The sequence below is a fragment of the Panicum virgatum genome, chromosome 9K (genome assembly GCF_016808335.1).
Source record: "Panicum virgatum strain AP13 chromosome 9K, P.virgatum_v5, whole genome shotgun sequence".
NCBI classification, from domain to species: domain Eukaryota; kingdom Viridiplantae; phylum Streptophyta; class Magnoliopsida; order Poales; family Poaceae; genus Panicum; species Panicum virgatum.
Genome location: NC_053144.1, coordinates 8,245,560 through 8,267,835, shown reverse-complemented (window position 1 = coordinate 8,267,835; position 22,276 = coordinate 8,245,560). Strand labels below are relative to the sequence as shown.

The 22,276-nt window shown below is 45.3% G+C and overlaps 4 protein-coding genes across 5 annotated transcripts; 3 read left to right on the top strand and 1 right to left on the bottom strand.

The window, feature by feature from the left end:
* Nucleotides 1–1,875: 1,875 nt before the first annotated feature.
* Nucleotides 1,876–6,823, bottom strand: LOC120649860 (folate transporter 1, chloroplastic-like). 2 transcript variants are annotated; one of them, XM_039926769.1, is made up of 11 exons: nt 6,504–6,819; nt 6,334–6,413; nt 5,685–5,761; nt 5,378–5,471; nt 5,030–5,123; nt 4,377–4,450; nt 3,774–3,884; nt 3,324–3,395; nt 3,208–3,228; nt 3,022–3,089; nt 1,876–2,466 (listed from the first exon to the last, which is right to left on the bottom strand). In XM_039926769.1, exons 1-11 carry the CDS (start codon nt 6,631–6,633, stop codon nt 2,334–2,336), a joined length of 954 nt encoding a protein of 317 aa, XP_039782703.1. In that variant the 5' UTR covers nt 6,634–6,819; the 3' UTR covers nt 1,876–2,333. The 2 variants fall into 2 exon arrangements, 1 of the variants encoding a protein (XP_039782703.1); XR_005665394.1 differs by having other exon boundaries at nt 4,377–5,123; nt 5,386–5,471; nt 6,504–6,823.
* Nucleotides 6,824–7,992: 1,169 nt separating this feature from the next.
* LOC120648501 lies at nt 7,993–8,789 on the top strand. The gene has a single exon (XM_039925264.1). It carries the CDS (start codon nt 8,300–8,302, stop codon nt 8,597–8,599), a length of 300 nt encoding a protein of 99 aa, XP_039781198.1. The 5' UTR covers nt 7,993–8,299; the 3' UTR covers nt 8,600–8,789.
* Nucleotides 8,790–14,579: 5,790 nt separating this feature from the next.
* LOC120649858 (50S ribosomal protein L7/L12-like) lies at nt 14,580–15,493 on the top strand. Its single transcript, XM_039926768.1, has one exon. It carries the CDS (start codon nt 14,671–14,673, stop codon nt 15,172–15,174), a length of 504 nt encoding a protein of 167 aa, XP_039782702.1. The 5' UTR covers nt 14,580–14,670; the 3' UTR covers nt 15,175–15,493.
* Nucleotides 15,494–17,664: 2,171 nt separating this feature from the next.
* LOC120649857 (GATA transcription factor 19-like) lies at nt 17,665–22,241 on the top strand. Its single transcript, XM_039926767.1, has 8 exons — nt 17,665–17,946; nt 19,384–19,470; nt 19,556–19,671; nt 20,768–20,884; nt 21,014–21,119; nt 21,327–21,395; nt 21,491–21,567; nt 21,831–22,241. Exons 1-8 carry the CDS (start codon nt 17,758–17,760, stop codon nt 21,904–21,906), a joined length of 837 nt encoding a protein of 278 aa, XP_039782701.1. The 5' UTR covers nt 17,665–17,757; the 3' UTR covers nt 21,907–22,241.
* The last annotated feature ends 35 nt before the right edge of the window (nt 22,242–22,276 follow it).

Here is a 22,276-nt window from a genome sequence, read left to right as displayed (position 1 = left end):
CTGAAAATTACTCGACCTCTACCGAACTCTATCTAGCATAGCACATCTATCGTCTGACCTATACTAGTATAGAACTCATGGTACCTAAGGGTTATGCATCTAAGGTTCCATTCAACTCCTATGACTTTAATGCGCGCGCGCACACACACATATATATATATATATATATATCTACATTTATAGTGTTGCATAATTTGAAATAAGGTTTATGCACCGGGGCTTGCCTTCGGGCTGCTGGTCAGAGCTGGGGTCAGACATGCCTTGAGCCGGGTTCTCATGCCTTTCTTCTTGGGCTTGATCCGGCTGCTCCTGCGGTGCCGCAATCACCTTATATACGGCGTCCTCAACTGCGGATGCTACATGAATGCATATGAAATGATTGAGTGCGACTCACACTATACAATCACTATACTTTAAAAAGAAATGTCTTGCGGACTGTCCGTGCCCAAATGGCGGACCGTTCGCAGTACAATTCCACAGACCCACCAGAACCAACTATGTTTCTGGACAAACTTCAAAACTATAGGGTGGACTGTCCGCTCCAAAATAGCGGACCTTCCACGGTTCACTCTGCCAATCCACCAGAGATGACAATGTCTCTGGACAAAATTCTAGACTCTACGGCGGACTGTCCGCTCTCCAATAGCGGACCGTCCGCAGTTCAAGTATTTTGACACCGCACGCCGCCACCAGTGAGGCCGGCGTGGCAACGCGGCGCGCCGTTCCCGCCGACGACGGCCCGACCGACGGTGAGGCCAGCACTACACCATCTACTGGCCGAGGCGCACACGGGCATGGGTGATGCACGCAAAGAAACCAAGCCAAACCTAGTCGGCGACGTGTGGCCCATTGCGGTCACAACGACTTTGCCGAGAACGTGCGTGGAAACAACTAGAACGTGGAGGAACGAGGGGAGCACGAGCATTAGCGGCTTACTTACAGTCGATTCGAGCTCTTGGACGAAAGAAATGGTGGCCGGGCGATGGAGTTCCACGGCGAGGTCGAGTTTGGGCGAAACTAGAACTGGCGGCCGGGGAATCCGGGATTCCCGGCGAGGTGGGGGTCGTGGCTGTGGTTTGAGGGGTTGAGGAGGAAGCTAGGGAGGTAGTTGAGCTTTGGGTGCGGTGGATTTGAAATCCATGGAGGGGAGCTCACGGATTCGGCCGGCGAACGGGTGGCGCTCAAGCGCCGTCCATGGCGTCGGGAGGGAGGAGAGAGTGAAACGAGAGAGAGAACGAGAAATGAGCTCGGGGTGGGTGAAGGGTAGGTACGCGCCTTCAATGCGGCGTACTGGGATGGCCGGGGGATAGGCTCAACGGTCAGCACATGGCGGCGACCGACGAACCTCGGTCTCGGAGTGGTTGAAACAAGGCGCGTCGCGGACCGTCCGCCGTCCCAAGCGGACTATCCGCAAGGCACGGTGTTACACGCGCCCTCCGTTGTGAATGGCATTCTTTTTCCTGAATAATGTGCAGGTCTCGTGGTACTGCCGGAGGAGCACGGAGGCCAAGCCGGGGAGGATTTGCCCCATGTACTGCCTGGATGCAAAGTACATGACGTGCCCGCCCAAGGATACCGAGCAACTGCCGCCTGCGTGTAACTGCTGCCTCGCCGAGAACGAGAAGAGAGGCTGCACTATTTACCTGAGCAACGGGGGAGTGGAGAAATGCGGAGCCTGATCGTAGAATCCATTTGTGTGAAGAGCCTGATCTATTTGCATGGTCAAAAGCGAGATAGATCCTGCTGTCGAATAAAAAGCAATTCAGTTGTATTTTATGGGAATTGGAGACCTTTTCGAGAATAAATGTATCACTGGAAAAGGGTGCCAAAAACTTCACTGCACAGCGGAATTTACAGAAATCAGACAGGGCAAAGGAAGATAAAACTGCAGTGCTCAAATAAAAAATTACAGATAAATCTGAGCCAAAGTACATTCACTCTATAATCTATATTATGGCAATACGTTAGCAAAGGCATGATACCATCATTAATGCCCAAGTGCGCACCAAGAACTATCAAAAGAAAAAAAATGCGCACCAACAAGGGTGCAAACTGTGGGACCGAACATTAGCAGTGTACTGTTCACCTGGAAGAAACATAAAAAATGCTCCTTCCCTCTACAAAATGCAAATTTCTCGAAACAAAATTTCCCACTTATCATGTTAGACACAAGCCCACAACCTCTACGGCTGCAAATCTGTAGTCTGGGATGCTAAACGACCGAGATATGGACTCAACCCTGAAGTGGAAACTGTAGGGTATGACCATGAATCCGGGAGTGTTAAAACAATCTCAATATTCTTTTCTTCCTTCTCTGTTTTACTTGGATTTCACTACGTCTTCTCCTTGGCTGCTTTGAATAGTTTGATTACATTTTCATACACCACGAACGTGAGGGAAGCCGCAGGAAGGTTTTTCAATAGGTTGGACGTGATGCCCCTGTAAAATCCACGGACACCTTCATACCTGCAAACAAGCACGTCAGAACGCCAATCCCTTAACAAATGTTATATTCAGAAGAATAATAGAACTGACCTAGGTCTAAGAATAAGATTAAATTCAGAAATTAAAAGGCAATATCAAAAAATGGATTATTTCGCTTTGATGCCATGTTACACTAAGTAGACAGGGGCATTCAAATTCCAATATTAGGTGCCAACGCGGGAAAATTATGAACAATAACTCCTTGTTTCTCTTTACTGCCACTTTAGACTTCTCTAAATATGTTTCATGTTTTCCAATATGGTAATTACTGAGTCTACAGCAACTCCTATTTGCAATCAGAGGGAGAGAGGAAGTAGATAATCAGTAGGCAAAACTGAAGGGGAAAACTTCAGAAACCCCACAAGCACATCTACTACAAACTAAACACATCAAGTTCCAAGGCAATAAAATGCATATATACTGCATAAGGCAAGAAAAAGTCTGACCAATGTTCAGCATTAGACTATGATATGGCAATACTGTTCTGAGCATTATGTAATTTTTAGATTTAACAAAACTAACAGAAGTCAGTCTCACTTTGCAGTTTCCTTCACCACATGCCAGCTATTCGAGTACTTTGGAGTACCATCACTCCCAGGCCGTTGCTGAAAATAACACATCAGAAATTAAGAGTTATAATTGTTGAGAAGTCAAGAAAATATAAAAATGGGAACATAAAAACAAAGGTGCACTGTGTGGAAATGGAGGTTTCAAATCTGATACCTGCAAGCGGGCTCGGATGACCTGCAATTTTCAAAAAAAGAAAACCTTGTTTATAAATAAGAGGGCAGATTACGCATATAAAGTTAATACTAATAAGCACAAGGCAGAAAATTTACCTGATAAGGATAGGTAAGTAAAATAGCAGCTACTTTTGAACTAGCTCCAAGTGCCGCGAAGTCAATAGAATTCTGTTAAGATAAAGGCATATCAGGCTAGTTTTGCAGATAATAATAGATATATTTGTGTACAGATGAGTGGATACAGATTTTCTATTAAGAGAATTAATCTTCTTAGAAATAAATGTCTACCAATCAAATGTAAGAAAGTGATGTAATAAGATACAGTGTAAAATCAATACATCACAACTAATTTTTGAATTCTGATAGCTAACAAATTACATGATAGAGAGTGTCAAATCAGTGAAAACAACATAAAAAGATTAGCGTAAATAGCATCAACATCCTAGTTTCAGCAAAAGAAAACTATTAAATGCCAGAAATATTTATCCAGAGAAACTGAAGTTTACTGAACCATGTTAAACACATAAACTAGAGATCAGTTAATACCAATGACTCCTCGCCTCCTCTATCTTCTGTCCTTGTTTGTGTAGTTTTCATAAATATCATAGCTTTGCGAAGTTCCTCATAGGCCGTGAACTGTATCGCACCATGGGTGACCTTTCATGCATGACAGAATAAACAGACATCAAGGCAGTAGACTAGAATCATTGACAATCCATGTCTGTAAAACAGAAAAGAAATAAGTAATCATTCAAAATAAAACACTGATCATCCAGTTGAGGATCAATAGGAGGATCTTATCTCTATCCATGGTACAGTAATATGAAGTTACAAACACTGATCATCCAATTGAGGATCAGTCGGAGGATCTTATCTTGAACACACGGCCATATATTTATTTGATAGGCTGCTTAAAAAAATCTTTGAGGCTAGAATCTCAAAATTCAAGTGATAATTGTGAATTTACTACTATCTTATGGAAACATCATACCCTTGGAGCACACAGCTAAGAAATGCTAGAGAGAAAGAGAAACTTCAAACGCAAAATGCTACTGCACTCCAGAACCTAGCAGTTATGAGTATAGTTGTAGTTTTGCAAAGAAATGTAGCATAACCTCTGCAAGCAGCAGATAAACAAGAATTACATACCAGCAAAAGCCCAGGACCAATTCCTCTATAAAGTGCAAGAAATCCCTCCTCTTTTAGAATAGTTCTCAAAGCATCTGGCTTTAACAAACAAGTTTAATGTATAAAACCAAATATAGAAAAACAGGAAGTATGAAGAATAAGTAAGCTCAGAAATAATTATTAGAAAGATGCATCAATTGAGTTGCAGCAGCTGATCTACAAAGGTAGTTAACTTGCATTAGGGTAGCGTTACTAGTCCCACTGTGATAACAGTTGGCAAGATATATTTAGTTTCCTAGGATATGAATTTATTATTTGGTATCTTATCTAGTAGGTTAAACTGTTATAAGAATCCTCCATACAAGGAGGCTTACTCAAATTTGTCAAGCAGACTCTACATGCTACACCCTACACTACAATTCCAATCAACCTCCACAACACATTGATATTTCACTGAACTAGAAATGGCAGTTCCCTTTTTTAATCCATGTAAATAGGCATAGTTTCTAGAATCTGCCATAACTGACAATGAGCACAGGCTACTCAATTGATGAACAGAGCCAACCAGTGTAATGTGTTATAGCAAATTGCTAGACTAGGCTTACAAACATATATACAACAACATGAGCACTTATACAACATAAACATAAACAGTTCAAGGAAGTGCACATTACCAGAAAAACCAGAATATCCTGAAGTACGATGTTTAGGTGTTTGTAGTTGCAGTCTTGTCTTCACCAGCCATATGGGATTTGTAAACAAGGACACCTTTGTAGTGTATAATAACAAGAAAAATAGTTTCATGAATAAATGGCACGCTTAAATGATGAAATTAAATATCAGTAAATAAATAACACTACCAATGCCAGTAGTCAGAAAAATCATAAAGGTAATGCACACCATAAAAGGTCCCGTTACATTTTGATAATTTAATAGTAGCGTTTGAATCTTAGATTGAACAATGAAAAAAAAGCAATCCAATAATATTGATCCTTTCAGAAAAGATAAGTCAATGTACGAACCAAAGCACCTGCTTCTGCAGCTGAGATGAGATGTTGGACCGGATGAAGCTGGTCATCCTTCCTCTGTAAGTATCTTTGTTTAGCTCTGTTATAACTGTTCAAAAAAGTGCAGTTGATGTCAATTGAAAAACTAATGAGTAATCAAAATATATTGTAAGGAGCATTCAGATTCCTAAAAATCAAGCATTCCAATTTGGTACCCAGCAACTTAGATTTTTACCCGAGTTTAATTTAGGAAAAAAAACACATTGAACACACCACACCATGCCACAATTGTTCAGAAAAAAAAGAAAATAATATAACTTACAAAAAGAAATATAGGCCCCAGGATACAGTTGATCCAAGAACTGCAGGATAAAAGCCTGCATAAAGTCCTCTCAGACCCTGCAAGAAGCCAGTTAGATCAGAAATAACTTATAGTGATAAATCAGAAGCTCTGAAACCTAATTTCTTAGGACCACAGATCTTACAACAAAACATTGCAACAGAATCAAGGGATGCAATCATTAGAAATATGAAAAGTTGAGTTTCTAAGAACCAATTAACCAAACTTCTTAGAGTAGGTGATTTGTCATATGTACAGTGGACAAGCTAATTGGTAACTACCAGCAGACTGCAGTAGGTTGCATTTCATATGTAATGTGCACAGTTGTTGGTAAACCCGCCTAAAGCATTCCATTTGTATACATCTAAAATGTAACAACTGTCATTATTGCATTTTTGTTCACATGCAGCTACCGCAAGCATAATAAGCACCTGCCTGATGAATTAGAAGTCGTTTTTCGATCAAATTAGAGTGAAATTGAGCGACGGGTATGCAATTTCACCTTTACATTGTAGGCAAGTGCTATTCCAACTTTTTGGGAAGCATCAAATCATATCAGGCAAAACTATAAGTTACAATGACTCTTAAAGATTTCACGCATCGTCCAAAAAATTGTGGTGGGACTTGATACCTCAGATCGCGTGATGGTGTACACGGCGTGCGCGGTGTTCCTGTACGGCGTCACCTCAGACCAACCCCTCCCGCCGCTCACTGCACGCGGATACGAGAGAGAACTCGGTTACCGGACGCAGCTCCGCGTCTCCGAAGCCCTAGAGCCTATAGTCCGAGGGGAGGGGTTACCTTGGAAACGGGTGCGCACGACGTCGAGCGGGTGGAGGGCTGCGACGGTAGTGAACCCGGCGGCCGCTCCGGCCGCGGCGTTCTCCCACGTCCACGCCTCCGACGCAGGCGGCGAGCCCCCCGGCGGCATCTCCGGCGAGAGGTGGACTCCTCCCTCGCGCCTCTCGCCTAGTCGCCTCGTGGAGTCGTGGTCTCCGTAGCCGCCCACCGCCAGATTGTTCGGGAAGTCGATGCCGCCGCGGCCGCCTGCGCGTGCGTGGACGAACAGCGAAGCGTGCGCTGCAAAGTTTTTTTTTTCTCTCACTGTCTGGATGTGCCCGACTGGGCGGCGGCGGCGGCCGCTGATTTCTGGGCTGAAAAGGTTATTTCTATTTGGGCTGACAATTTTTTTCTGGGCCGGACCGGGAAGGTCGACGACGGTTCATCATGTAGCCCACTTTGAGCCCATCTTTCAAACACGGAGTAGTGTTTTTTTTTGCGCGGGTAAGACATGAAGTAGTGTTAACTACGACCTTTTTCCGAATTTCCCCGTTCAATTAAAAAAACTTACCCATTCAGAGAGGAATTTAACGGAATGGTATTGGTGGTTCTAGAAGTGTTTTTGGGATCAAACCATGAGAGCACGGGAGTTTCCAGGAGCCCTCCATAGCCAGCGCTGCGCGACTGTTTATTTGTCTGTGACGGCTGCATCCTGTACCCCTAGGGTGGTAAATCGTTTTAAAATTTAGCTAGCCTAGATAATATAAGAGCCGGGCTCTAATTTTATAAAATTTTAAGCTACAAAAATATAAGTATAAAGTTGAATTATAAAGAGACTCCTAGTTGCCAGCTGCTTGTACGTGACTCTCATTTTTTATCAGAGACCCGCTCCAACGAGGCAGATACTGACGTCACGCAACCGCAGAAGCACGTGCCGGGCACGCGAAGAACATTGTCAGCAGCTGCTTTTCCATGCGAAGCGAATTGCAATAGATTGCGCCCGAATCCTTTTTTTTTGTTGGTGACGCATGATATTATGACAATGACGGCCAAAAACACACATTCTTTACAACCTCAGCCGCCGCCCGCCGAGCGGTGAAAGGGCCAGAAGCACAAGCACCGAAGCAGGGGCACCGCAAAAAGAGGTCGCTTTTGGTGGCCAAACGCCTCCAAAATCCAATCGGGATTCCCTGACTTGGTGAAGGCAAGTCAGGGAACACTGTTCCCGTGACTTTTTGAGCCTCTGTGTATCGTTTGTTTTGAAATGAATGGAGCACTGTTCATCCAGATTTAGAATATTGTTCCTCTTTGTGACTTCGCTTCATGAAGTAGAGAAGTTGGATCGCCCAAAATCCCCCAGAATCTGCAGTCCACTCCGGCGACCGAGTGCCTTGCGCGCACGCTTCCGGGCTTCCGGCTTCCTCCGTCGTTTCTTTTACGGGGTCAAGGCGAGGCGCGTGCACGAAACGGAGGCCACGCGCGACGACCCAACCGCGCCCGAAAAGTGAGGGGCACATTTTCTCCGTCCACCGCGGAAACCCAGCACGAAAGCCACGCGAAACGCCACCACCTGGTCGCCGCCACCGCCACCGCCACCCACACCCAGCCCAACAACCTCCTCCGCCACGCCAAGCCTCGCTGCCTTCCTGGCTTCCTGCCCCCAGCTATAAAACCGAGCGCGAATCGTTCCCCTTCTCCTCGTGCCCCACAAAGCACACGAGCCAGCTGAACCAAAGGCTACTCTCACCGACGACCGGCGGCCGGCGGCCGGCGGCGAGCGGCGGAGAAAGAAGGGATCGGCGGCCATCGTATCCGGGATGTCTAAGTACGTGGAGATGCTGGACATGGGCGTGCGCATCGCGGCGAGGTTCCACTCGCACTGCCCGCAGACGGCGCGGATGTACTACAAGCCGCCGCAGGGGCAGGGCCAGGCGGCGACGTCGTCGTCGGGCGCGGCCGAGGACGACGCCAGGGCCAGGAGCTCCGGCGGCCTCCGCGCGGCGCCCGTCCGGAGGCCCTTCGCGGCGGCCGCGGATCTTGGCGCCAGCAGCGATCGGACGGGGTTCCAGGTCCACGACTTCGACACCGCGCAGGTCGTCGTGTACGAGGTCATATGAGGAGGGAGGCTGCTCCGCTAGAGAGCGAGGTTTCCGGCCGGCTTTCCGCAATTGCTGCGAGAGGTTTCTTGAGAGATGATGAAGATTTTTGGAGGAGGGAAAAATTTGTAAACGTGTACTCTATTCTTTGATTTGTAGTCTGCGTAGGAACATTCACTCAACACGAAAAAAAAACCATTCATTGAACAAACATCATGAGCGTGTTATATTTTCCTTAATTTGGATGATTGATCTGTATTCGAAAATCGATCGAATACACTGACGAAATTGAACCGGATCAGAGTTCAGAGAGACGCTAGCGATGCTCATGCTGATGCCGCAGTGACATGGTCCAACCACCAAGGGATGGATTGCAACTTTGGAAGTTGGAATGGACTAAAGATTCGAGAGCTTGGATGCTCTTCGCCTCTTTGGACGGAAGCACGGGCCGGGACTGGTTCAAAGGAGTCCGTGAACCTTGCTATACGACGAGAACAGTTCGGTGGATCCTGAAGTTGGTTGGGTGCGTATCTGTTTTGGGTTGGGTGGCCGCAAGGCTGGCAGATTCAGTACGCTTATACGTATAGTAGGTAGGAAATGCACTGCATCCAGACTCATTGCTGTTACTGTTCGTGGACCTTCTTGTTTTTTAGATTATGGAAGAAATTCCGGTCTTGATCACTCACAGGCGAATGCGAATGACTACAACCAAAAAAGTTATAAAAATTCTTAGATTCTAAACCTCAAATGAAGAATTTCACAATAAAAAAAGCTATAAAACAAAGAAAGAAACTTAGAAGACTAAGTTTCAAACTTCTTCTTCGTTCATGCTTCAAACTTGCTTCGAGAAAGAACACTCTAAAATAAAGAAAGAAATCTAGAAGACTAAGCTTCAAAATTCTTGTTTGCTCCCGTTTCATCCTTGTAAAGTCTTTACGCATTAGAAAATCAGCACATCTCTAGTCTTCTCGGAGACTTGATGTTCATATGCCTGCCTGTAACCAAAGGATCTCAAAGGCGATGCTTCAAGAGGTGAAGGTCAAACACCCTGCCTCGGAAGGGTAGCGAACGTCCCACGTCCCACGCTGGCCAGCGACCATACAATTCGATGATGTAGACTGCACGTGTCAGCACACAGGGAACGAGAGTACTCTTAGGAGACGATTCATGGAGAATCTCAACTCTCACAACACTCGGTGGCCCTTGAGTGGGGCCACCTAACTCACAGGTCTCGGGAGCTCGGGGGTACCCCGGGATGGAAGCGGGGGAGGACCCCGGGGCAGCCTGTTGGAGGCAGGGCAGGGTTTCATTTACCGATCGGATCGGCCAAATCGTCGGGGTCCGGTACCGGTATACCGGTTCGGTTTGGCCGGAAACCGGTCGGTACCAGTCGAATTCAAATTTAAATTCAAAAAAATCAGTTCAACCAGTTCGTACCGGTATACCGGCCGGTTTGACCGGTTTGAATTCAAATTCAAATTTAAAATCGCATGTGTAACCGGTTTGGAACGGTATACCGGCCGGTTTGACCGGTTTATCAAGTGGGCCTTAATGGGCCGTCTCATTTTTTTCTTTTCTTTTTTGGTTTAACTTTAAATGTTCGAAAAGTATGTTAAACGAATGATTTTTTGAGAAAATTTGACAGCATTAGATTCGTCGCACCTTGAAGTATTTTTAGAAATTTTTCATTCTTTTGAATGCAAATTTGAATTTTAAATTTAGACCGGTTTGATACCGGTCCAAATCGGAACCGAACCGGACTGGTTTGACCGGTAACTAGTTCTCACCAGTTTTGTAAACGCTGGTTGGAGGACCCCGGGGCGGTCTAGCCCCCAGAACGGCGCCAGGACAGACCCCGGGGCGGTCTAGCCCCCAGAACGGCGCCAGGACAGGACCCCGGGGCGGTCTAGCACCTCGGGACGACACCGTGGGAGGACCCCGGGACTGCAGATAAACTATCTTTCGCTATGGGTGTGTTTAGATCCAAAAACCCCCACAAAATCCAAATTTTCTATCACATCAAAATCACATCGAAACATTAAATATAACAAATGACCCATGCATGGAGTACTAAATGTAGGTAAATAAAAAACTAATTGCATAGTTTTGATGTACGTTGTGAGACGAATCTTTTGAGTCTAGTTAGATCATGTTAGGACAATATTTACCACAAACAAACGAAAAGTGCTATAGTATACTACAGTGTTCGATGTGATTTTTTCTCCCATCTTTTCAAGGATCTAAACACACCCTATGAAGGAATCGTTCTGGCTGACTCAAGAACTTGAGCCACTGGCTCGACAAGACAAAGGCACCTCTACCACTTGACTACATGCATGCAGGATCTAGCTAGTAGGGATAATGAATATTCACCCCTGCCACCTGCATGCGGCACATATAGAGGCTGTGTTTAGTTCCAAAAACTTCCCCCCAAACTTCAAACTTTCCATCACATCTCCATCACATCAAAACATTAAATATAGCAAATGACTCATGCATGGAGTACTAAATGTAGTTAAATAAAAAAACTAATTACATAGTTTTGATGTACGTTGCGAGACGAATCTTTTGAGCCTAGTTAGGTCATGTTAGGACAATATTTGCCACAAACAAACGAAACTTGCTACAGTGCGCTACAGTGACTGATGTGACTTTTCACATCCACTTTTTACACTCTTTTTACACATCTAAACACACCCAGACAAGAGAAAATGGCTGCCGCACATATGCACATGCAAGTAGTAGGTGCTAGTAGGGTCATCAATGTCTATTCTTACCACGCATGCAACACTAGGGCCGTGTTTGGTTACATGTGATTTTTTTCGCGCACGTTTTTCGAGAAAAGAATCTCGTACGCATGGAGTACTAAATGAAGTCTATTTGCAAAACCTTTTCAGGGATGAGTGTAACTTTTCGAGACGAATCTAATGGCGGTAATTAAGTGATGATTTGATACAGTAATGCTACAGTAACCATCCTCTAATCGCGTGGTCAAAGGCCTCATTAGATTCGTCTCGCGATTTACACAGGGGGTTGTGGAGGTGGTTTTGTAATTAGACTTCGTTTACTCATCTTAATTTTTGGTCAAAGTTGCTACAGTATTTTCATGGTTTTAAACCAAACACGGCCTAGCAGAGGGAACTCTGCCACACGCAAGTGAAGGGTACCTGCAAACATTAAATGGCTCAAGCCATGCGTGCATGCATGAAAGCAAGTTTTATAGTCCCAGCCAACTGACGGCTCGGAGCACACCATCATCAAGTCGCAGCGTCTGCATTGAATGTGTTGTAGTGAGAGCCGGAGCGCTTGCCGCCGGTTGCAGCGGGCGATTCAGCATCCGTCCGTTCTCGCTCAATCACCTCTCCAGGTCGGATCCCAGCCGGTTCTCAGTCCCTTCTCAGTCCCTTGTAATACCTGCTCTGAGGGCACCCAAGAAAGGGTCAAGTAGAGGGCGGCGCCAACTACAGTCGTGCATAAAGGCCACGTCCCCTCTGCAGGAACGCATCAGTGCATGTATTATAACCGACGGTGAACGAACTGGGAGCTGATGTGGATGAGAGACGGGCGTCTCGCTCCGCGCTCGCTCAGGCCGGCGGAGAGTCCCTCCGTCCGCTGCCATTGGCTGAGCTGGCGGGGCCCGCCATCATCACCGTCTCCCTCCCAGCCGGCACCGCCGCTATAAACCTTGCTCTCACCTATTTTCTCTATACGCAACCCGATGTGAGATCCTTCTTGGATTATAAAAAAGAAGACCCAGGGTAGAAAGAGGGGACGGCTTCTCCTCAGAGCTTATGCACGAGCTCGGTCATTATACTCTCCGATATACAACCACAAAATATACAAAAAAAAAAGCAGAACATAGGACTGTTATCCTCCGAGAGGCCCAAACATGGGTAAAATCTATGTGTGCTCACCATCTCGTGTTATACAGGAGATCAGCATGTTCAGCTTCTAGTCGAATCTCTAAGCGGGGGTTCCTCAAATTCCTAGTTGCGGTACTCACCCACCGTAAGCAAGCAGGGGCGGACCCTAGCGCTGCCGTCGCCTGCCTAGCAGAACCTAGGCGTAGCTTACCTTCGGAACTGAGAGAAGAGGTACCTCGACGACGCATCCAAGAAAGGAACGGCACCCACGGGGTGTTGCTGCCGTCGGCACCGATCGGAGCCGTGTAGAATTTTCGCCCAGCATCTCCTGCCTCACACTAAGAAGGGTGGCAAGGCATCGGCCTCAGCACCCCAAAGACCGCGCTGGCCCTATAAGCGCACCAAACGGCCATTGGCCGACGAGCACGGATCACGCCGCCGCCGCCGCTGCCGCTAAGGCACCGTTGCCGCTTGCTGTGTGCTCAGAAAGATGGAAATGGCCCCTCTTTTTTTCAGAGAGGTGTGACTAGCCGGTGCTCAAGGACTTGCACCCGCAACACATTCATGCTTGCTGATCCCCACGGGAGGTCGGGAGCAGGAGCGGGACACACACAAATGTGCTGATCCCCGCCAGCGACACATGCTCCCGGCTTGGCAACGGGGCAGGACATCAGAGATTCAGAGTAGCACGCCCGTGCGATACGATCGATTGTTCTGAAACCTCAAATCTTTCTGTCAGCGACGCACGATAACGACCGGTCCATCCACTGCCCTTCACCGTCGTCGTCCGAGCTCGTGCGTTGGTGCTGCGGCGGCCACGCTTCCTCCACCATTTTTTACGTGGTCGCCGGCAAGGACCCACGGGGTCAGAGCTACAGCGCCAGCGCACGCACGGGAACGGAAAGCCACCCCGACCCGCAGAGAAGGCACCGATCGAGATGTCGCGGCACGCGGAGATGCTGGACATGGGGGTGCGCGTCGCGGCGAGATTCTACTCGCACGCACTGCCCGCAGACGGCGCGCATGTACTACAAGCCGCCGCCGTCGTCCTCGGCCGGCGACGACGCCAGGGCCAGTCGGAGCTCGGCGGTCGCCGTGCGGATCCTGGCGCCGGCGACCGGCGGTCGGCGGGGTCCCAGCTTCACGACGTCGACGCCGCGCGGGCCGTCGTGTACGAGGTTATCTATCTGAGGAGAGAGATTCTGCTGCGAATCTGCAGACATATAGTCCATTCTTTGACGATTTGTTGGACTAGTAATGGGGCTTGGAATCGATCAAGTCCGTGAAAAGATCGTTAATTCTACTGATGTCGATGACGATTTCTTTGGTTCATCGTGCTACTCGATTATTATACTGGACAAAATTGCAATGGTGACTCGAGATTAGAAGTGATGCTATGATCAGTTTCAGCTTTGGAAGTTTTGCACACACACGACACACCAAAAGGTTGGAGCCTGTTGCATGCACGCTCTTTTGGAATATGAATGGAGGCACGGGACAGGTAAACTACTAGATGACGAGAACGTTCGATGGCTGCGCAGGTTGGGTACGGTGCGTGCTTTGGGCGGACTAGTTGCAGAGGCTGACGGTTCAGAGGTCTCGATTGTAGACAGTGTAGTTTTGTTTGACCAAGATGGACGGCAAGCATTGCTGAAACATTCTGAACCGCGTTAGGTGCGAAGCACAGGGGAAAGATCGAGAAGGAAATGAAAGTTCAACGACATCTGTTCCGATCAAGTAGTACGTGATTTTTCAACGTTCACAATCGCATAATATTTGCGCAGGCAACACATTGCGTGCTTCAACTTTTTTTTTTTTAAGGTCAATTGCGTGCTTCCACAGCTCCACTCAACCACTACCAATACCAACTCGCCTTCTATTGGCGCCATGACAGTTGACACCACTTCAATCGTCTGCATGACAGTGATCTGATGGCAGATCAACAATTGTTCGTTACCGCAAAAGTCAACTCACAACTTTAAATACCAAACGCTGATACCGAAACTTTATGGTCAAAAAATTCATCTTAACAAAATTCGCTAAACACAACATAAAATGAGAGGATTGTTCCATGCGCCTTCCTGGCTTCATTACGTAATCCATGAAAATACGCCTTCATGTCTTCAAGTGACGAAACGACCTCCCTCTTCACTTCAACTTCAAGTGATCTGCTGCACGCCGGCCGGTCGCCGTGACGGCGTCACCTCTCTCTCCCCCGCGAAAACCCTAATGGCGTCGCGCCTCCTCCACCTCCGCCGCCTCCTAACTCCACGCCCCACCCTCCATGCCGCCGCGTTCTCCACCGCCGCCACCCCGACCCCGCGCGTCTCCGGGATCGTCGACGAGATCTGCGGCCTCACTCTCCTCGAGGCCTCCTCCCTCGCCGACGCCCTGCGCGGCCGCCTCGGCGTCGACCAGCTCCCCCCGCTGGCCATCCTCACGGGCGGCGCCGTCCCGCTCGCCGGAGGAGCAGCGGGACCCGGGGCGGCCGGCGAGGAGGCGAAGGCGAAGGAGGAGAAGATGGCGTTCGACGTGAAGCTGGAGGGGTTCGACGCCGCGGCGAAGCTCAAGATCATCAAGGAGCTCAGGGCGTTCACGAATTTGGGGTTGAAGGAGGCGAAGGAGCTCGTGGAGAAGGCGCCGGCCGTGCTGAAGGCAGGAGTGCCCAAGGAGGAGGCGGAGAGTATCGCCGAGAAGATGCGAGCGGTCGGCGCCAAGATCGTTCTCGAGTGAGACGACGAGAGCTCTGTATGGCCTCGTTTCTTGATTTGTTTTATCTTAATTGTACGAAGAAACTGATAGAATTTTGGAACAAGGAAGCAATAATTAGTGAGATTGACGGTGGAGATATTTTCATTGCCGGTGGAAATGCCAATTGGGCTTTGGGGAATAGTCTTAGATTTAGCAATATTGCTTCGAGCTCTGTATCTTGATTGTTTGTTTTATGGTATGAAAAATAGAGATTCTTTTACTCACAATGGAGCAATTTGTTGATGAACACTAGAGTTCTATCTTAGGATTATATTGTTTATTGAAAAGAGGATTGTAGTGATGTGGCTTTCACCTGTCAGTGTGTGGTTGTTGCGATTGGGCAAAAGGGGAAGGGTTAGTTTTAGTTAAGTTTTTGCAACCCAGGGACCAGGGTAGTGTAAAGTTTGTCTGCAGTGGGGCAAAACTGGTGCTTTAGGGAGTTGTTGTAACATTGCTCGCATCGAGGGGCGTAATTAGTTGAAATGGTTGCGCCCTGGTTAGACTACTTTGATCTGCACCTCAGTTTTAAGATATTTATGAAATTTCGAAATGTTTCAGCTAAAGTAGTCAAGTGTACATATGAATGCAAAGTTGCTATGTTGTGGTTAAAAGCGAGACTTAGACTTCGCTAAAGTTGCAACTTCTGAAAATGGTACGGAGGATCAGGCTAGTTCCAAGTGAGTGTTATGAATGTAGAGGAACTTGTTATGCTTCGCAGTTGATCATGTATGTTTGGTATGCTTGAAAGATTGGTTGGTTTACTACAACGGCTTGTGAATCCAGTTGATGGTTCTAGCAGAAAGATTGAAATTGCTGCTGTTATTTTTTAAGGCCTCTCAATTCTTCTGTAACAGTAGTGCCATGTAGTTTCTGAAATGATTCACAAGATTGAGCACACAAATGGGGTGAGAATGCCGCAGGAGAAAAAAAAATCCCTTAGAGTGCATGGTCGAGCAGCATGTGAGAAATTTTCAATAGATAGATTGCAGAACATGAACATCTTAAGGGGGAAACATATAAGAAACCATTTCTTTCCAGCAAGATTTCAAAATTCCAAGTACCACAACATTGTATGGAACTGTGAACTCTGAAGAAAATATTCATACTTAAGCTATGTTTCAAATGAAGTGGCATGTCTCTAATATAGATCTGCTAACTGGATTTTTTAATGTGGTGATTATTATTCTCCATACGCCATTCTGATCCTACATAAATATGTGCCCTCAAACCTCATTTATTTACCATACTACCTGATAGGTTGCAGGATTAGGCAAACAAAAATAATCTCTTTTGCACAATAGCCTTGCTACATTTCTGCTTTGAAGGCAAACTTAAATTTTCTGACATGAGAGTAACTAGGATTGCAGATCTCAAAGTTTTTCTATTTGAAGACTGTGAGTTGAATTTGGAGAATATCCATGAAAAATATTACTTTATTCTATTGGTCTACTGGATCTTCTCTGTTGCAAAGAGATTGAAATGTCTATAAAGAAGAATTGGTTATTGTTGAATAAAAGGAGATATGCTCTCAGCTGTATCATCTATCATGTTATAACATTTTGATGGTCCAAGTGAATTATCATGATCAACAAGCTATTTTGAATAAAGTTCTGTGGACTGCACCTTTGTTGTATATTGTGAATGTTCTGGTTGTGACCTACCATCATTGCATTTAGCAATGCGTTGTGTCGCAATTTGCAAAGTCAATGGTGATGTGTGTTCAACTGTATCGAACTGCAAGTTAATTTTCAAGCAGAATTAGGTCTGCAGCTTCATAATTTTTTGTTTCATTCTCCGTGATCATGTAAATTTAGCTGTGAAATGCTGAAACGCACCTTCAAGGCTTACAATCCCATGGAATCATATGCAACTACTGAATCTATGTTTATTATGCAATTTGTTTATTTTGGCAAGATAACGTCCATTCAGCAGATGTACTTCCAATAATGGTTTGCAAAACCTTTTTATTCAACAGAAGCATCTATCTTATTGTTTTTGGTCAAGGGCGAAATTCATTTTTTTCATTGTTAGGGGGGCAACCGTGCTAATTTATTTAAAATGTTGATCAAATTTTTAATTTTCAATGTAAATTTGGGAACCATAGGTCCCCCCCGGGCTACACCCCTGTTTTTGGTCATGGGTGTTCGTTTCTTGATGATGCAGGGCTCATAGTATTGTGCGTCCAGGCAGATCCATAGGCTTTCAGAACATTCATGACCTGGTTAAGGTTCCAAAACGTCAATCTGACGAATTCATCTCAAGTTCTTATAACAAAAAAAACTTCACTCTACTGTATCAGGAAGGCGTAAAATTGTTACATTCGCAAACCCATCTAGAAGGCGTAAACCGGACTTCAGTTTTCGTTTTGGAAGCGGAAAAGCCAGAACGCGGAGCCGGTAGCCTTCTGGCGTCCCTCGATCGGACACGTACATCGGCGGTGCATAACTGTATGATCGGTGTTCCACCATCACACGTGCGCGGCTCCCGTCCACCCCCTCCTCACGTGCGCGGCTCCCGAGTCCGTCCACCCCCGTCCGCGCATCTCCACCGTCCGATCCCCAGCCGATGGCGGCGGAGCCCGCGGCGGACGACCACGATCCCCGGCCACCCCCGGCGGATGGCCCCGCCGCTGCCGGCGGGGGCGACGCCTCCGCGTCGGCGGCGGCGGAGGCGCTGATGAGCGCGGCGTCGGAGCAGCTCACGATGGTGTACCAGGGCGACGTCTACGTCTTCGACCCCGTCTCGCCCCAAAAGGTCGCGCCTCTTGCACCCTCCCGAATTCCATCGCCCCCGCTCGGTTCTCCCCGTTGGTCGCGTTGACTTGTTGCGGTGGTCGCGGTTCCTTTTGCTGGAGATGGCCTGTGCCGGCGACGAATTGCGCCGTGGGATTATGCGTTTTATGGGCAAATAATGTTCGAGTTTTCCGGAGACGCTGTGCTATTGGGTCGCACATAATCAAATTGCGCCTTTAATGCTCTGTGTTAAATTTAAGGGGAACTGATTATCGGTTGTGGGTATATTGGTTTCGGTTTGTGATTTTTTTTTCTGCTGACAATAGCTGATGTCCTTCTGTTCCCTTGCGTAATTGCGCCGAAGAGTGTTGATGTCACTGTTATTGGTCGTCGATGTCTAAAGGGAGGGCTGATGCTATTCTGAATAAGTTTGGCTATTCTTCGATCAGGCTATACTTGTTCTAGTGGAATTTCGTTTCAAAAAATATACTGTTCTAGACTTCTAGTGGAATCAAGGTTGCGTGCTTGATTGCTGAATGTTACTGTTTTTTGTTTGACATTTTCAATGAAGAGTAGGGCGTTTCTTGATAGATTAGACAGTTTTTGTCTGTATTGTGATGTTCTAGTAGTCCTGCGGTGAAGTCGCTTGTTTTCTGAAAAGTGGAGTATATCTTCCTTGCTATGACTATAGCAAATAGCATATTTGTACTTGCGTTATATTTGCTGAATAAAATTGCAATAAATGTGTAAGCTCGTTTTTTTAGATCAGAAGCATATATTCTTTGCTAAGTTTTGTTAGTCTTTGGAACCAAAATGTGAAACTCTGCAACCATGTTTCATATGTGGTCCTGGGTTAAACTATAGTGTTTTATACGATTTACTTATCTCATTGGCAAGTTGAGGATTTTAATTTTTATGATTGTCCTCTTTCAAAGAAAAATCTCGTTGTTTGGGGGAGATTCTTTGGAAAGCTGGAGCCAACTGAATTAGGCAACTGCTGTCAGTGAGCAATCGAGATGAAGTATCTGGATTAGTCAAAGTCATAGTCATACTTTCAAAATGTTACAAGGGATCTAATCATGAAACGATATATAATGATTTGGTTTGAAAGTTACAAGTTGGTTTTACTTGTCTTCCATTTTAATGGTGTTACTGTTTTTGTCTAGCTCAATTCCTTAAATACAGTATTAGTAAGGAGAGTGATTGTAGATGCAATCATGAACCCTGGTGAAGCCAGGTGTAGTGAAAAGCTCCACTGGAATGAATAATAACAAAGTAAGCAGGATGCAACCATATTAAAGATTTTGAGGGTTACTTGTGCCTAGATCATTATTGATTTCATTTGAGTGTATATAGTGATGGAATTGTTTCACTGACATGTGTATCTTGGGGCCACATGTAAGCGAGCGTGTTAGAGTGCCATATCCAGAAACTCAACTAAAAGTTTCCTTTTGAACAGGTTCAGGCTGTTCTGTTAGTACTTGGAGGGTACGAGGTTCCGCCTGATTTAGTAAACAGGGCTGTTCCTACTGCAAATGATGAGAAGGTATCCACTGGCTACAAAATGTCTGTAGTAAGGATTTATAACTATTTCCAGTTTCTCCTCGTAAAGTGTTGTCTCATATGTGCAGAGTACAACTGTGGCTGCTAGAAGGTTTGCTTCATTAATGAGATTCCGTGAGAAGAGAAAGGAAAGATGTTATGATAAAAGAATTAGATACAATGTGCGCAAGGAGGTCGCCCAAAAGTACGGACAGAACTCATGCCACTCATATGTGTTGTGATGATATATGATTATGCTGCACAGAATCTGACCATCATAACATATCACAGATTCACAGGGGGCATGCATATTTAGCATTTTAAAGTTCGCGCATCATGAGAATTTTATAAGTATTCTTGGTTAAAAAAGGCGTGCTGTTGTTTTGGGGGATTTGAGAAATCTGTAAGAAAATCTGCATTAGTTAGTCCACGTGTCCACATTAGTGAAATTATCAGCTTATTGTGGGCTTGATTGTGTTTAACACAGCTAGTCTGCTACCACCACCAACAGCAACAAAGCCTTAATGTTTGACACTGCTAGACCACATAAATGATGTTGTACTGAGCCTTAGACATCGTAATGTGAAAGTATTCTTTGGTATGAGGATCAGAATCAATTCTTTTCTCACATCACTCTGTTGATATGCACCATGGAATCTACCTATCAGAGTATTTGTGCGCTACAGGCATCTTACTCAATGTGCTCTGAGCCTCTGATGCATTATAAGACACTACCTTATTTAGTGAGAAATCTTTAAACGTTCATGGTTATAAAATCAAAGTGAATGCTTAAAACACTTTATTTCAGTTAGATATCAACATGAATGAGGATTTGCTTTTTATGCCTTTTAGTTTTGGATTTTGGAAGAAGTATCATATAAAAGATTAGATGGGTTCTATGGAGAATGGAACCGATTGTGATATTCTGGAGTTTTAATTATTTGCCATTACCTTTCCAGGCACTCATTTTCCATTTATTACTCCTGCTTTTCTGATACCGTTTTTTTTTTTCCCACACCTTCGAAGCTGGTTCAATCCAGCCACCACTTTTTGTGTTCTAACCTTGCAAGAAAAGGCGTTTATGTTTTTTTTTTATCATCCTGTTACTTTCTGAAGCAGCTGCCAGGGAACAAGCCCTGCCTAACCTATTGCTGCCCCCACCATTCACCACTGGGAACACGTCCCAGATTTATTTGCCACAGGCACTGGATAACCATATTTTGCATTCAAAAGATCTCTGCTAAATTTTTTGCTGTAAATTATTTTTTTCATACATTGCACAAACTTTTCAATACTCTCAGGATGAAACGGTGTAAAGGCCAATTTGCTGGGAGGTCAGATTTTGGTGATGGTGCCTGTTCTTCTGTAGCTTGTGGCTCTCCAGCTAACGGCGAGGATGATCATTTTAAAGAAACCCAGTGAGTTGGTTGTCATGTTTGTCAACTATCAACTGTTTGACTGGTGTATGTGCAAATCATGTTACATCAGTTTCATATGCAGAAAGTTGCTCCATCCATGTAGTGACTAATGTTGGCCTGTTTTGCTAGTTGCCAAAATTGTGGCATCAGCTCAAGACTTACCCCAGCAATGCGTAGGGGCCCAGCTGGTCCAAGGTCCCTCTGTAATGCTTGTGGTCTAATGTGGGCAAATAAGGTACTTCTTTCTCTATGTCAATCATAGCACCTCTTGTCATGTTTTATACCTTCCCTTTTCTTCTCATGTCAAAGCAAAAGTAGCATTCTCCTTAAATTGACCAACATCCTAGTAAGATATTCTGATTGGCCAACAAATTACCTGATTAGCATGTGCTTGTGGGCCCTACTAGTAACATTCCTACTAGCTAACATTTGAAATTTTCAGGGTACTCTAAGAAGTCCTCTGCATGCCCCCAAAATGACTCTGCAGCATCCTGCCAATCCAAGTAAAATGGTGTGCCATCTTTGTAATAGAAACTTATTTATTTGAACGCTTTTTCTTGAATCGAAGTTTTATCTGAACATGGCACTTCTAATTTACTTGTGCAGGGAGATACAGATGACAAAATTTTGATCGATCTTCCTGTGGAGCATAATCAAACCATGGTCAAAACTGACTCCGGGATGTAAGCACGCTCTTTCACTGTATTTGAAATAATAGTCTGGAAGCTGTATGATGTTGTGCAAATCAGCAAATGTAAACTTCCAGAGTTATCTTGGGATTAGTTTAGACAGTGAGGGACAAACTTTCATGAAACAGTTTAGATGTAATTTCTTCATTTGATTTATCAGTGGATATAGCTGCCTAGAGCAATGACTAGGTCTCTCGAAAACTTACTTTGTATATAATGAAATACACAATCGCTAAACCTTCTAATTTATTGGTCAGGATGCCAGAACAGGAACAGGAGCAGAAGCTGGACATATGCCCACCGACCGAAGAAGATATCAAGTCTGTTTCATGACAAATGCTTAAACATGTGTACATAAATTGGGGCATAGGTTTCTGTCAAAAACTCCTGAGTTTAGGATGACACATAAGGCAGAGAAACTAACAAAAGCAGTTCCATTGCGAAAAAAATGCACACATTGGGCTGCCACATTTATCTTTTACCTGATTCATATTGTACCGATTGCTGACAATAATGCAGTCCTTACCCTGTTCTGATCTCACTAGGTGACTGGGCATAAACTCAAAATGTTCTTCTGAGTACTCTAGCATAAAGGGTTCTTTGAGCAATGTGTTATTTATTGTTGCAAAACCATTTCAATAGTCATTTCATCGGCTGCAATGTGATTATTTTGTAATAGAACCACATTGTGTATGGTGCATTT